The sequence below is a fragment of the Pituophis catenifer genome, unplaced genomic scaffold (assembly GCF_029215685.1).
Source record: "Pituophis catenifer annectens isolate HBS135680 unplaced genomic scaffold, rPitCat1.0.hap2 SCAF_7, whole genome shotgun sequence".
In the NCBI taxonomy this organism is placed as follows: Eukaryota; Metazoa; Chordata; class Lepidosauria; order Squamata; family Colubridae; genus Pituophis; species Pituophis catenifer.
Genome location: NW_027256887.1, coordinates 57,684,518 through 57,700,984, shown reverse-complemented (window position 1 = coordinate 57,700,984; position 16,467 = coordinate 57,684,518). Strand labels below are relative to the sequence as shown.

Genomic DNA, 16,467 nt, shown 5'->3' with positions numbered 1-16,467 from the left:
TTAGTGTTGGCTGTCAAGCAGAATTGCCTCAGGGATGACCTGCAGAAGAAAAACCACCAAAAAGACAGTGGTCTTTATAGTAAAGATTACTAAACTGCAGTAAAGTAAAGAAGTTTACTAAACTGAAGAATCCACAGATGCATTCATAACAGACTAAGACAAATAAATATAGCTAAATGTCAGATAAGCTGAGAAAGGAAACTAAGAAGTTGCAGCCATAGCACAATTATATAAATAAGCAAACACAAATTTTAGCAGAGTTTTTTTTTAATTCTTCTCCTCTGTATCAAGTCCTTCACTTTAATATTCAAGGATCTTATTAGTCTGCTATTTGCTGACACATCTTGAACATTAGAATATATTACATTATTTTCCCCCACTCCACCCCATGTTTTTGCAAATTATCTTATTAAATAAATATGGGCTGTAAAAATAATTGACTGCAACTTGGGTGGCAGCAGACTGAAAAGCTTCTGCCATATTTCCAATTCCACTGTCCATAAAGAATACATGGAATCTGTTCTCATCTGCTTTCTTCAGAGGAATACCAATTTCTGTTAGAGACCAATAAGACTTCTCCAATGTTAAGAGATTTCCCCCGTTTGCAAGGAAAATATCCATGAAGATCCCACAGAGTTGGTCTCCTCCGGGTCCTGTCAGCTAAACAATGCCGGCTGGCGGGCCTGCGGGGGAGGGCCTCCTCTGTGGCTGCCCCAGCTCTCTGGAACCAGTTACCTCTTGAGATCCGGACCATCCCCACCCTATTGGCCTTCCGAAAAGCGGTGAAGACCTGGCTTTTCCGGCAGGCCTGGGGCCGTTGATCTGGCTGTTGCGATCTGGCGAGATCCGGCCATGAATGGTGTGAATGGGTTTTAATTGTTTTTAATGTTTTAATTTTTAATGTTTTTATATATGGCTTTTAAATGCATTGTAAGCCGCCTTGAGTCTTCGGAGAAAGGCGGCATACAAGTTGAACAAATAAATGAAGGTGGACTGCTAAACTTGCTGAGATGTTCTTCATGAGTCCTTGAAAGTCATTCTGATAATGATGTTGGACTAATGATTCCAAACTGCATAAAAATATAGAGAAATAAAGTCTGATGGTATTTATTTCTGAACTTTCCATTTCTTTTTTTTCCCACCAGTAACTTTTTTCCTGACTCCCAACGCTCCTTCTGCATCATCACCATCATCATCATCATTTGCCTCGTCTCGAGAGCGTTTCTTCTTTTCCCCTTGTTGCCGCAATTCCTGCAAAGGAAACAGGAGACCTCTAAGGAAATCAATCACTGAGACAATGAAGAAGATAAAACAGCTGCTGAAAATATTAAACAACCATTCTTGTTGGTGTGTGATTTTGCATTCAGATACTCCCATAGGTAGTATTTTGGGCATGTTATTTAATAAAAGTTAATTAGGAAAAGGTTTGATAGTGGTAGCAAAAGCAAAAGACCCCTTAGAATTGCTCCTGAGTTAATGGGATGTTTTTAATTTTGGAAAAAAAAAGAAAAGAAAAAGAACTAGAACAGCGAGGGCATGCAATACAGCTCTTCATGCAAGAATAAAAGAATCTCTCAGCTCTTGAAGCCTTGTTTGGAATCTGACTCAAGCAGTCAGGCTGTATAAATGCTGTATAAATGCTAATATTATTCTCACACTCATGGGTGCAACAGCTACATTTCTACACAAAACAAACCCAGATCGAGCATTAAAGCAGCCTACCATGCGAGCAAATCTCTGGGCTTCAGCCACACGCTCAGTCAACATCATGACCTCTTCCTCTTGAGTGGGAAAGGCTGGCAGCTTTTTGCCAATCAGGTGCTCAATGCGCTGGAAGAGTTCCACATCATACCTGCAAGAGGAGAAAGAATCTCACCCTAATTAATTCCGTCAGTTACTTGAGTGTTAAAAGCAACAAGCTCACCAATATTTTTATGCTATTGATTCATTTTATTAATTTTCCTTTCAATCCTTAACAAAACAGAACTTTCTCCACTACATAGCAAAAATACAACACATCTCTGAAGAGCCCTCTGAGCCAAAACCATTCTAGACATCAGTGTTATATAAGAACAGAGCAAATAATACCATAAACTATGGTCTGTCTGGAGGATTCTGCTGCAAATACCAGGCAGGCTATCTACTCATCCAGGTTTTACCCCTCAGTAAAAGCATGCAGGGGCTTCACTCATCAATTTAAGGGCGGTCTACACAGATTAAGGCCAGGCGTAATGCAGAAGTTTAATAATGTTAGGAAAAGCTATGCTTACATTATATATCCTGGGAGGTAGGGAAATCTAGCATTGGAAGGAAGGAGGAATTAGTCCAACTCAAGTGTTGTTCTCTCAAATCTCCTTCCAACTGTGCGGGGGGGGGGGGGGTGTTCTGCTTTTTTTCTCCCATGTTTATTGAAAATCATGGGTCCCTTGAAATAAGTCTGTTCCCCAAGGACCATTAGCTGGAAATCATTGCACTGGAATACATAAATTCTGGTAGTTGCACAACTGGAGTAGCACAGAATAGCATCTTACTGTGTCACAAAGGTGATTGATTTTCCAGATCGACCAGCTCGAGCTGTTCTCCCTACTCGATGAATGTAATCCTGAAAGGAATCCAAAGTAAGTAACAGAACAAGATGGTGGTCATAGGACAACCACTAAAATAAATATCCCCCCAAAAAAACCTTTTGCATCATAAATGTCAATTATTAAAACAGACAGCTTTCCAAATAAAGGAAGCCAGCTCAGCTTTCTAAAACTGGTAAGGAGAAAACCAAGTTAATTTCTTAAAAAGCAATACAGTATGCCCAATTTGCAGTGTAAAATATAAAGGCATATGTGACCCTGCTGTCATTTGAGATTCCAACAGGAAAGGTCCATTCTGGAGATGCTGCCATCACTAAAGGTGATGGTCCCATCAACTCATCATCACTGCCTGATACCTACAATACTAATTCATTTTATCTATAATTCTCATTCTTTCATTCAAGCTCTTGCTGGCATACCTTTAGCCTTCTGAGCTTTAATATCACTCAGTGCTTCACAACTCTATATGAAATCATGGAAGAACAGGGCCAAGAGTTGCCCATTTCTTCTGGTTTATTTTATAGATCTTTTGTAATTTCCCCCAATTCACAAACTCTGAGCAGTGTATAAAGAAAACAAACATGAAAAACTATATTAAATCCACCTCCAAGACAAATGTTGCTAATCAATCAATTAGGATTAAAGGCACAGCAGAACAGACTTGTTCCAATGAACTTACAAAATGTTAAGATAGAAAGAGCTACAGGAACTTGGTGAGAGCAACATTCTGGAGGCCACAACAGAAAAGCCTTGCTGTGTGGTCCAGGTCTCTTAAACTTCACACAACAAGCCTTCACAAAAAGCTCTTAATAGATTCAGTTTCAAAATCTGTAATGATGTTTTTTCAATTTCTAGGCGGCAGAGTCAGCCGAATGTCCGCTAACAGCTTTTTCAACTCACCTTGGAATGGGTAGGAATGTCAAAGTTTATTACTACATCAACATGAGGGATGTCAAGGCCTCTACTTGCAACATCAGTAGCCAACAAGATGGACCGTGCTTTAGCCTTGAATTTGTTCAGTGATCCTAATCGTTTATTCTAGAAGGACAAAAGAGCACATTAGCATTCACTTATGATTTTTTTCACTTCATTTAGCATGGCAAAAAGGAAAGTATGAAAGCATTATTTATTAATCACAATGTTTGAATGTGTCACACACAATCACATTGGGCAAAAAAATAGTGAAAGGGAAACAGGTTTGAGGATGCATACATACTTATTTCCTGTTGTTACACATTAGTTACTTCATATAGTAATCTAGAAATTTTCTTGCAAGCACATTAACCTGTACCTGGCTCATCTGTCCATGGAGGGGAATAGCAGTAAAGCCCAAATTTCGAAGCAAGAGTGCCGTCCTTTGAGTATTGTTGCATGTACTGCAGAATATCATGAATGAATTGCCAGCAAGTTCATTCAGAATATACACAAGATAACTATCCTAAGGGCATCAGAAAAAGAACTTGAATCAGGAAATATGAAAGGCAAAGGGGAACAAATTTAAAACAATGCCAAGCAGTAAAGAAAGTCCAAAACAAAAAGGAAAAATAAATTTACCTTGAACTTGGAAGGAATAAAAATATAGTATTGCTGAAGTTTTTCAACCGTCTGATATTTTGATGACACTGCACATTTCACAGGGTCTTTGAGGGCTGCACGCTGGAGTTTTTGCACCTGAGAATTAAAATTAAATTTGCAGACAATAATTCCACTGTACTTGTATCTCCCAATTCTGACTCACTCTCCTAAGCAAAGGCAAAGTGTCAAGCCTCATACCTTTTTAGTCATCGTAGCAGAAAAGAGAAATGTCTTCCTGTCTCTGGGAATTACTTTCAGGATCTTATCTACCTGTAAAGAGAAATGCAAAAAAATAGAACACTGGTCAATGTGCATGCATGGAGACCTATACCAGGTATGCCTGATGGAAGCTATAGAGCAAGGACTTTCAATTTAAGCCAAGACATTGCACTACTCTTCAGCAAGGAATGATGAGTTTAGCAGCTAAAAGGTTCCAGTGGGAACAGTTCAAATTTAAGTGGGTTCACTTTAGCAAGGATGCACTGGGAAGGGTCATATCCACATTAAAGGAACGTAATAAATCTACTTCCCAAGCAGCTACTTCTAAATGACCAAGAGAAAACAGGGTATACATTCAATAGCAGGAAGGAAAGCCTGACCGGTCCCATGAATGTATGTGTTATTTTGGAACCATATTTCTGAAAAATACCAGCTTAACAATACAATGAACCATTCTAAAATGGCAAGGATGGGCACATCTCACCTCTGTTTCAAAATCCATATTGAGGATCCGGTCAGCTTCATCCATAACTAGGTATTTCAGAGCTCTAAGATTGAAACCCTTTGTATTCTCAAGATGATCAATAAGACGACCAGGCGTAGCTGCCAAGAGAAAGAGTGTTATAAGGGTTCTTTATTTATTCATTTATTTGTATCTCACCTTTATTATTTTTTACAAATAACTCAAAGGCAGTGAACATACAGAGCACAGCTTCCTCCTCTTATTTCCCCACAACAACTTTGTAAGGTTGGTCGGGCTGAGAGTGTGTGACTGGTGCAAGTTTACCCAGTTGGCTTTTATAGCTAATTATGGAAGACTAGAACTCACGGTCTCCCGGTTTCTAGTCTGCTGTGGCTCTTTTGGTTAACAGACAAAAAGTTTGCAAAGCATAGCTGAGGAGTATAAGTCAAGCTAGGGTCCGAAATAGACCTGAAATTACATGGGCTTGTTGAATCTCAGCAACCCAGGGACTTGCTCTAAATAAGTTTAAATGAATTCCTCTCCAGGAAAGAGTAGATGCAAGATGGTTAATCTATTCATTCTAAAGCTAAATTTGATGAGAAAATGCTATTCAAACAGCATATATCAGTTACTATTGTCCACAGGAAATATGTCAAAGCGGAGCAAACACAGCACCCAAAAGGACATTATAAGTCATTGTGTCAGATATGTTTTCTCAATTGACCAGTAATTAGTTAATTGGACTCAAGGATCATTAAGGTGGCAAGGCAAGAAATGGAGAGTGCATCAGATAGTCCAGTGATGGTTAATCTTTTTGGCACTGGGTGCGAAAAAGGGAGTGTGCGCGTGTCTGGGCCGCAACCCGGAAAAGGAACTGCCCAGGGCGCATGAGCACACCTGAAAATGAACTTCTGGTACTGGCATGCATGCACATACGACGATCAGCTGACCTGCGCGCATGCTCACGCAGGAAAACAGAAGACCGCCTCTTCCAGTTTCCGGCACTGCCGCACACAAAAGGGCCAGTTGATGGTTGTATGTGCATGCACGCTAGAAACTCAGAAGAGGAACGGGCAACGCTGCACGTGCCATGCGACATGGCTCCGTGTGCCACTTTGGGCACGCATGCCATAGGTTCACCATTACTGAGATAGTCAATTGTATCTCCTAACCCTTATTTAGTATCTCACCATTTTCATAAGATCTAATTGTAGGCTAGATCCTTACCAATAATTACATGGGGCTTCTTGGCTAGGGCCAGAGATTGGGACATCATGTCAATTCCTCCAACAATGACAGCTTAGGAAAGAAAAGAAAACATTAAATAATGGCCACCTCAGCAAGTCAATCACAACATTATACAACCCCTACTCCAATAGTTTGTCATTGTAAGTAATGTATTTGCTATATTGTCAGCTAAGAAACCAAATAACTTGCAGTGAACATTAGACAGACATTTGTGTGAGATTTGCGTGTAAACAGGAACAATAGTTGCAAATTTTATGTATATGATAAAGAACGTTTAGAACAACTAGATGAATCTGTGTACCTTGGTAGAATATTTAGTAAAGATGCTTTTGCACCTACTTATTCTCTTCAATTTCACAATGTTTTATATTCATTTGAAATCTTGTAACCATACTACTTACTACTCTGGACACCAATGGAAGATCCAAGAGCCTCAAACTGTTCAGAGATCTGAAAGGCTAACTCCCGGGTGGGTGTAAGTACCAGAGCAAAGAAGCGCTGGGGAGTTTCTAATAATGCCTGAAGGATGGGCAAAGCAAAAGCCCCTGTTTTTCCAGATCCTGTCTCTGCTAAGCCAATGATATCCCGACCTATGAGGGAAAAAAAGAGTCACATTCAATGCCAACAGGGAAAAAAAAATAACAACAGATTGACAGAACCAAAATTTTAGTTCAGCAAATGTACAAAGAGAGCACGAGAAGTAAGTCGGTTCTTTTTTCACTTAGTGAAGCATTTGGCTTTTCTCCCAAACAGCAAACTATCTTTAAAAACTATATTTATCATTAATGTAGGGTTAAACAATGGAGGTATGTGGAAAGGTCCCATAAATAAATAAAAGATGCCTTGCTGTTTAGCCTTAACAGAGTTGGAAATGCAGACCCGTTAATTACATTGTTCTGAATAACACATTAAATCTATCAGTATTGCAAACTTTCTTCCTTTTTCTTAAATTGCAGGTCCTAGAATCGTACTCACCTTGGAGTGCAAGTGGAATAGCTTCTATTTGGATCTTTGTTGGTGTCTTCCATCCTAACTGACTGCATGCTTCAGCCAGTACATCTGTCACTCCCTGTTATTTCAAAGAAAAAAGAGGGAAGAAGCACATCTATGACAAGCAAGAGGCCACAGATCTGAATACACACACTAGCATTTCCCCCCCTCAATTTCCAGAAAATTGAAAATTTTAAAGCAAAGACAATTATATTTTTATTAATGTATGTTTATAACTTTCTGTACAAAAGCATCTGAAAGCAAATTTATACAATGCAAAATATAATATAAAATAAAGCAAAACATATAGTAATAAAGGAAAAGAAAAAATGATTTATCAAACCTTCACACAGAGAAGACTTGGGTAAAGATATAGATCTTTAACAGTTTTCTAATGTAAGTAATAACAGTGGCTCATAGCAATAGCAATAGCACTTAGACTTATATACCATTTTACAGTGCTTTACAACCCTCTCTAAGCAATTTACAGAGTCAGCATATTGTCCCAAACAATCTGGGCCCTCATTTTACCGATCTTGGAAGGATGGAAGGTTGAGTCAACCTTGAACCAGTGAGAATTGAACTGCCAAATTGTAGGCAGCTGGCACTCAGCAGAAATAGCCTGCAGTACTGCATTCTAACCACTGCGCCACCGCGGCTCATGAATTTCAGGAGAGAAAACATTCCAGAGTAAAGTCCTTATCACAGAGAAAGCTCATCAACAGGCAACATAATTGCATTTTGCAGATCTAGGCAGATATAGAAGGACCTCCTCCAACAAAGAAAGAAATTGATTAAGGGTGAAATTACAAAGACAATCCCATCCAATTCAGGACCTTGCAAATCATAAATAAAACCTTGGTTTTAGAACCTTGCTGGCAGCTGATGTAATTATTTTTAAACAAATTACTATTTTTAATAATAATAAAATATTATTTAAATATTAGATAATGAACTATTGAATTGCTAAGATATCCCTCTTGAGAAAAATGTGTAGTTGATATACCAACCAAAGCTGCCATAATTACTTGATTCTCCAGTGTCAGCAGTGATTTAACATACCCTCAACTACCGTATGTATTTATTCTTTCCGACAAAATGGAATCTCATAGAAAATAAATTCCTATCTCTGGGAACCACTCACTACAAGTTTTCCTTCCATCTTGAGGGAGTTTAGTAGCTCTGCTGAAGAAATGTTAAAGAGATAGAGGAACAAATGGCCACACTTCCAAGATGAGAAACTACAAGGATTTATCAGTTCAAAAAAAAAGCATAACAAAAATGATCGGTGTGGGGGGGTGGGGAAGAAGCAAGCCCATAGGACAAGAATAACAACCAGAATAACAACAAATAACAACAAAACTGCTTTGGCCCAATGGAACTCAGAAATACTTTCAGGCCCTTGTAGATGAAACAGACTCTGAAGAAAAACGCCGTGCTCTCAAGACCTTTTTATTTCACCAGGCTGGTCTGGCCTAACCTCTCCCGTTCTCTTTTTAATGTAAATTTTAATGTAAATTTTAATTTGTTCTTAACCTGGGGTTTTAAATTTGTCTTGGGCTAAATTGATTTAATTCGATTTTACTTCTGCTCTTAAATTTTTGTATTCTATGTGTTTTATCCTGTGCCTGTTCACCGCCCTGAGTCCTTCGGGAGTAGGGCGGTATACAAATTAAATAAAATGAAAATGAAAAATGAAAATGAAAACCACACACTGCAAAATGGGATTGCTCCAAAGACAGATTATAGTCACTTATTCCAGACTTCAGTCTTCATGTCAGACAGAGCTAAATCTACGAGTGACAGAGTCATATTTTCAATCTCATACAGAATCAGAATTTTCCCAGCCCTCCTTCTCAACAGATGAAAGAATAGCTTTAATTCTTTGAGAACAAGGGAGAAACCAAGTACTGGCGCTGGAAAAAGGAGAAACCTGAAAGTGTTCCTCTGATGAAGGTGGGAATCTGACAGAAGCTCAAAAAATCCATGAAGGCAAAAAGGGACTTGTGCATCAGGAATCTATTTGTCTCCTGGGAATTGGTAAACAAGCCCAGAGAAAAAAGAGTGTTATTTTTTATCTTTTTCTCTCTCTCTCTCTAGGGTGCTAGTTAAGCCTTTTTATCTTGTGGGTATATTTTCTGGGAAAAAAGAGAAAATTCTGTCCATCCATCATCAGCCTTTTTTTCCCCTGTCAGGCTGGATCCAGGTTTTTTTTTTCTGTATTAACTTCTTGTGAACTAAAATATAAGGTCTAGTAGCAGATTCTCTTCTAAGATCTTGCTCAGCCACATTAAATGTAGCAAATTAGTGCCATCTTGTGATCTGTCTCAAACATTACATCACTTTTTTAAAAAGTAAACACTTTTACCGATCTTTTATTTTACTTAAAGTAACCTGATTCTGTTTCTCTTTTACACTGGTCTGTCTTCAGAAAGGAAGGGGGGAAAAGTGCTGAAACCCTTAGTCACCTGATCCTACTCAACAAGGCCCAGAGGTTGAAATGCAGGTTGATTAGGAGGGTTTAAACTGAATTCTTAGACAGGAAGAAGCAACAACTCTAAAGAGCTTTAAAACTGTGTAATGTAACATGAGAAAATATTAATGAAATGGGATCTTAAACCCCTCATTGAAAAATCAAAAAGATTATAGCATAGTTTGTAACTTTTAGTGTCTATAAATTAATGCAATTTGGCAGTTCGAATCTCACCAGGCTCAAGGTTGACTCAGCCTTCCATCCTTCCGAGGTCAGTAAAATGAGGACTCAGATTGTTGGGGGCAATATGCTGACTCTGTAAACCGCTTAGAGAGGGCTGTAAAGCACTTTTTAAGTCTAAGTCAGTGGTTCTCAACCTGTGGGTCGGGACCCCTTTGGGGGTCGAACGATCCTTTCACAGGGGTCACCTAAGACCATCCGAAAACACATATTTTCAATGATCTTAGGAATAATTTTATGGTTGGGGGTCACCACAACATGAGGAACTGTATTAAAGGGTTGCAGCATTAGGAAGGTTGAGACCCACTGGTCTAAGTGCTATTGCTATATGAAATAAATAACAAAAATAAATAAGGTTTAAATTCTTAGTACACAAAGGCAAGTAGGACCTGGAGTGTGGCCTTTCATGACTGAAAATAGCCACTGAATTTGTTCAAAAGATACATATACAGTAGAAACAGCAGTTGCACTATCTGTAAAAAAAAAAAAAAACTACTCATGCCAAAATCCAAATGAATTGCTCCTCTGCCTTTAGTCTATTTACAGAACTGGTAAAAGTACTTCAAGATGAGTGTGAATTCCTAAAGAAGGAAACACTAAAAACACACTTGTAAACAATTGTGAGGAGGAAAAATGGAGAACATCAGAAACCAATGTCATTACAGAAATTTAGAAAATATCTGAAGACAAAAAGCACATCTAGAAAATTGGAAAAGGATCAAGTCCAGGTCACAAAAGAAGTATATAGACAAGTAATTTGGAATTATATAGCTCATGTCAGGAAAACTAACTCTCAGAAGGAGCTATGTTTGTTTGTTTGTTTGTTTGTTTGTTTGTTTGTTTGTTTATATGCTGCCCTTATCTGGAGACTCAGGGCGGCTTACAATGCGTTAAGCAATAGCCTTCATACTTTTGTATATACCTGCTTAGTAGGGCTTTTGCGCCCCCCCCCCCAAAGCGGTGTTTTTTTATATACAAAGTCAGCTTATTGCCCCCACAAACCGGGTCCTCATTTTACCTATCTCGAAAGGATGGAAGGCTGAGTCAACCTTGAGCCTGGTGAGATTTGAACTTGCAGTAATTGCAGGCAGGTGGTGTTACTTAACAGTGCTTTAGTCTGCTGCACCACCAAGGCTTACTAAACCGCCAAGGTTTAGTAAGAATGACAGAAAAGACTTATATAGATACATTTAAAATAAAAGAAAAAGGAAAGAATCAGTATAATAGCTGCTCAATGAAGACATAAAATTACTAACAAATCACTAAGTAAAGTGAGAGCTATTCAAAAACTTTTATTTTGGCACTGAAGGTTGAGACAAAAACATGATCAAGAAAGACTAAATGTAAAGTAAAAAATGCAATGTTAGTTGACTGGAAAATGCTAGTTGACTGGAAGTGAAGACTGGAAGTATATTCAAAAATGGGCATAAACTAGAATCAATGTAACATTATTTTCTAAGAATCTAGGGCAGATCATAAAAGAGTCAATTTGTAATTACTTTTAAGACAATGGAGTAATTAATTAGCATTGATTTGGAAAGAAGAAATCTTGCCAGCCTGTCTTTATATCAACCTTAATAAATTGTAGGAATATTGCAGACATAATGAATCTTGACTACAACAAAGCATTTGACGAAGTATGCCATGACATGTTGATTAACAAGCTTACAAGCTAGTTAAGTGTTAGATGGCATGTCAATTAAATCAGTACATATCTGTCTTTGAAAATTATACACAGAAAGTTCCCATTAATGATTCCTCATCAAACTGGACACAAAGTTGCCAAGAATACCCATAAGATTCAATCCCAAAATCTCTACCTGTCAATATTTGTATTAATGACTTGGATGAAGAAGAGACAATGCTTAATAGATCCAGTTACACAAAATTGAACAGGATAGCTAATATCCTGGAAGACAGAAATAGAATGCATACAATTTTGATAAAATACAGAAATTGGCAGAGAGTAAGAGAATGAAATTGTAGAAAAGAAATGCAATGTTCTCGAAGGAAACAAAGATCACAGGCACAAAAATAAGTTAGGAAATAGGCGATAGTTGTAATACGTGATACTGTGATTCTTGATGATACTTGGTCTTGCAACCAGTTTGCAAACTGAACATCAGCCAGCAGAGTTATGTGGTTACAAAAAAGGCAGATACAACAAAGTCATCGTTTCTAATTTGTGGGAAATAACCATTCCACTGTATTCTGCTATCAGCCACATCAGACCTCACCGTAAATCCAATTCTTGGCACCAATTTTGAAGTATTCATAAAAACTGAATAGGTTTAGAGAAAGTCAAATAAGGATGATCAGGAGGTTAAAACTCGGGATTATGAGGAGAGATGCTTAGTCTTGAGGCAAGAACACTGACGGGAATTATAGTAGTAATTTTCAAATACTTGAAAAGGATGCGACATAAAGACTCTTTTGTTCCAGAATGGACCATGTGAAACAATGAACTCAGGTAAGATTTCTGAGAACTGAATCTCAGAAAAAACTTAACACCAAGTACATTTTGACATTGGAGCCAATTACCTTTAGAGGCAGTACCTTATCTTCACAATATGTATTAAAATAGAAATTAAAAAATCATCTTAGATACTTTAATTTGGATTCCTGCAGTATTCAGGAGATTGAACTCAGTGGCTAAATGATTCTAAAGAGTTCTAAAACTCAGAATAATGGCAGAGGTAGGAAATAGATTTAGGATCATAACAGAAAAATGTTTACTTTGGATTTCCACATTCTCTTTTGACCCCCTTTCCTTGACCCACCTCATCCTGGTGCATTCCACAACATCTCTTATGTGGTTCACAAAGAGACACCAGTTTAGAACATGTACAACCACATCTAACTGAAATGTAATTAGGAATCAGACTTCAGTACCACCAGAATATTGATGACAACCTATATCTAGATGTTTGAAAGTACTGGTAAAGCACTCTCTGCCACTCTACAGGATAGTTGTCAGGGTCTAGGGCACTGATGGCTAATCTTTTTAGACGCCAAGTGCCCAAACTGAAAGTAGTGTGTGTGCTTGCAGACATGCACGCATGCATGGACATTTGCAGCAGAGAGCTGAAGACTAGCTGGCCGTAGGGAGGCAGGGCATCCCAACACCGGCAGTGCGGCAAGACGTAAGATCTTTTTCTTTCGTGAGTTTCTGTTTCGTTGTTTGCAGGGAAACAGAAGCTCACGAAAGAAACACCATGGAGATCTGACCTGGGGCAATGGCGTGCGTGCCAGCAGAGAAGGCTCTGTGTGCCACCTCTGGCATGCCTTGGTGGCGCAGCGGACTAAACTGCTGTTAAAGTAGCATTTAGCTGCCAGCTGCCTGCAATTACTGCGAGTTCAAATCTCACCAGGCTCAAGGTTGACTCAGCCTTCCATCCTTCCGAGGTAGGTAAAATGAGGACCCGGTTTGTGGGGGCAATAAGCTGACTTTGTATAAAAAAGAACACCGCTTGGGGGGCCCCAAAAAGCCCTACTAAGCAGGTATATACAAAAGTATGAAGGCTATTGCTTAATGCATTGTAAGCTGCCCTGAGTCTCCAGAGAAGGGCGGCATATAAATTGAACTAATAAATGCGTGCCATAAGTTCGCCATCACGGGTCTAGGGGTACAGCGACCTACTTATTTGTTTAAGTCTATCCCTACAACAAACAATATTTAGTTACAATAGTTGTAGTGATAACAAGTATAACAGTGTCTCCAATCCTTAACTCAAGAAGGAATTCCAGTATTCAATTAATCATTGAATTCCATGATTAATGGTATCAAAAGCAGTCAAAAGATCAAGCAAGATCAAAACTCTTATTTCCTCTGTCCCTGAAGGTCTACTATGACTGAATTTATCTCCAAACCATGCCAAAAACCAGACTAAAAACAGATGTGACCAAGATATCTGCAACTGCATAACCATTATTCTCTTAACTATTTTGTCCTTATAAGGTTATTTCTGGAGCAAATGATAATAAGGCTTGATCACGCTAAAGAGATCATACCTGTGTGCATGTATACAATAAAGCTTATCAAGTCAGCTTTGAAATGAATCACATCCCTGCATAATAGTGTCTTCTAGCTTAGTTTACAACTAGAGCTTTAAGATAAAGAGGAAGACACCTGAGTTCTGTAGCATCAGAAGATAATTAAGGATTATTAAGGATGATTCTATATGGATGACTACTTTTGTTTCTCTATTCCATAAGTCAATATGGGCATCTATACAATCACCATGTCTAGCTTTTGTAAAATTTTAAAGAACATTTTAAAAAATCAAAATCATCTTTGCATGATATTGGAAATTTGAGACAAAAATTAAATGACTTGTCTTTTTATTTCTTCTATATGGCCCAGAGTTGGAAGATTAGGGTGGCATGTGTATAGGGGTATGTGTATACAAAAATAAAAATCCCTTCTCACCCTTAAGAATCTTATATCTTCCTCAATACCAGAGGCCTGAAAGTCTGAAGGTTCCACACAGTATCTTAGCTGTTCCTAACACTGCACTATTTTGAATAGAAAGCTCTGACGTTGTTCCTGGAATCAGTTGTAGACACTCTCCCATCTTAGGAGTCACAATCTCAAGTGCTCCTACCACCATTGGCATTACTTTGGCCTTTACTTTCCACATCCTCTCTAGTTCCACCTTCAGGCCTTAGAACTTCTCCAGCTTCTCTTATTCCTTCTTCCTGTAGTTGCCACTACATTTATCATTACAACTATCTTCTGGTGTTTGTCTACTACCATGATGTCTTGTTCATTCATAGTACCTTCCTGACCATCAGAATCTGGAAGTCTCACAGGATCTTAACCCACGTTTTCTCCACGACCTTCTGGTGTGAACTCACATCTGAACTTGGGAGATTCTAGCCCAAGTAGTGGGTTGCTACCAGTTCGCCCCAGATCGGGCAAACCGGTAGCAGCGAGAAGCTCCGCCCACCCGCTCGGATATCTCTGCACATGCGCAGAAGCTTCTGCGCATGCAGAAGTGTCATGCCTGAGCGCGCACCCACGAGCAAACCGGTAGCACCCGAAATTGAAACCCACTACTGTTCTAGCCCATATATTGTGCAGATGTTGCTGTACACAATGCCAGCTACTTTGTGGTGCCATTCAGTATATGCTACTCCTGCTTGCATCTCACACCCTGCGCCACTGTGTATTGGTGGACTACCTCTGAAGCTTCTCTGCATAGTCTGCACCTTGGATCCTACCTAGTGTGGTAGACCCCTGCTTTTATGAAGCTGTGCTGTGAGATATTGTGTGTGTGTGTGTGTGTGTGTGTGTGTGTGTGTGTGTGTGTGTGTTTTAATGTGTGTGTTGCCATAATAGTTTGTTTCTTTGAAGGCTAAGGGGAAAAATAGAAAAAAGAAACAGCAAAACAGACCACTAGTGCAGGGGTCTCCAACCTTGGCCACTTTAAGACTTGTGGACTTCAACTCCCATAATTCCTCAGCAAACTTTACTGGCTGAGGAATTCTGGGAGTTGAAGTCCACAAGCCTTAAAGTGGCCAAGGTTGGAGACCCCTGCACTAGAAAACTAGATATGATAGCAAGTCATTCAGAGAGTTAACATGAAGGAGAAGCAAATAGAAGAAACATCAGGCACTAGAAGAGGGAGAGAGATGAAGAGATAATAAATAATAAAGTTCATAAGGGAAAACCCACTCACCAGTTGTTTGAAAGTTTCCGCGATCTCTCCCACCTCTCCCCCGTGCTCCACGCTCGCCGCCATGTTCTTCTTCACCTTTAACCTCAGAGGTAGCGCAAAGCATCTTGGGACTGGAAGTCCAAATGCTCACATTTGCCCCTCCCACTCCGGTATAGAGAGCGAGGGAGAACACATCATCACCATCTCAAAGCCTCCGGTTCCGCGTGTATTCTCTTTACAGTTAAAAACGTTGAACCGAAAGGGTTTATTGGATTAGCCTCTAATGTTAATGCGTCTCTTCCCGACTCGCCTCCAGCGCAGCAGTAAAACTTCCGATGGACAGGAGACTTAAACGACGTTCTTCCCAAAGATGGGCGGGTGTCCTACTTTACGGCAAGCCTGGAATTCCTACGTTCAGCAAATCTTGAATTTCCCCATAGATTTATATGGGATGTCACAATCGGGTTTGTTGCAGATTATCCTCTACGGAGATGCAAAAATTTGGAAAACGGCAGCTAAGCAGCAAAGAGATACAGAAAACTCCCACTACCGTTTTCTGCTGCTGTTGATAGTCCGGGTTTTTGCAACTCAGAAATGAATCTCTAGATTAGTCTTTTAAATGGAAATCGGAGTTCTCGATATAGAAAAAGAGGCGCCTAATTCTTATAATCTCTTTTCCCGTTGCCCAAAGCTTCTGTGGGAGGCTCTTGAGTGTTACAATACAAAACACTACTGATCCTAAAGACCGCTGCCAAGAGATCCTGGGGAAGGTATGGAGTGTAGAGCTAAGTACAGTAAAAAAGGAATGCTTCCTAAAGCTAAACCCAGAGAAGCAAACTTTTAAATAAAGCCCTTTATTAGATCTGGTCAAGTGAAGTGAAACAAAACTGTTAGCTGATGTCTGACTCAAAAATTGGATGACTTAAAAAAATTATATACATGTAAAAGAAGCTGCTGCAGTGTATAGTCTTGCATTTTCCATAACATGTAGAAAATTATGAAATGGTATTGTAT

At 39.1% G+C, this 16,467-nt stretch overlaps 1 protein-coding gene across 1 annotated transcript; it reads right to left on the bottom strand.

Annotated features, from left to right (window-relative positions):
* Window positions 1–249: 249 nt before the first annotated feature.
* DDX47 (DEAD-box helicase 47) lies at window positions 250–15,540 on the bottom strand. Its single transcript, XM_070946658.1, has 12 exons — window positions 15,475–15,540; window positions 7,066–7,159; window positions 6,492–6,680; window positions 6,070–6,141; window positions 4,864–4,982; window positions 4,359–4,430; window positions 4,140–4,256; window positions 3,877–4,023; window positions 3,486–3,623; window positions 2,532–2,602; window positions 1,723–1,852; window positions 250–1,251 (listed from the first exon to the last, which is right to left on the bottom strand). Exons 1-12 carry the CDS (start codon window positions 15,535–15,537, stop codon window positions 1,108–1,110), a joined length of 1,356 nt encoding a protein of 451 aa, XP_070802759.1. The 5' UTR covers window positions 15,538–15,540; the 3' UTR covers window positions 250–1,107.
* Between the last annotated feature and the right edge of the window lie 927 nt (window positions 15,541–16,467).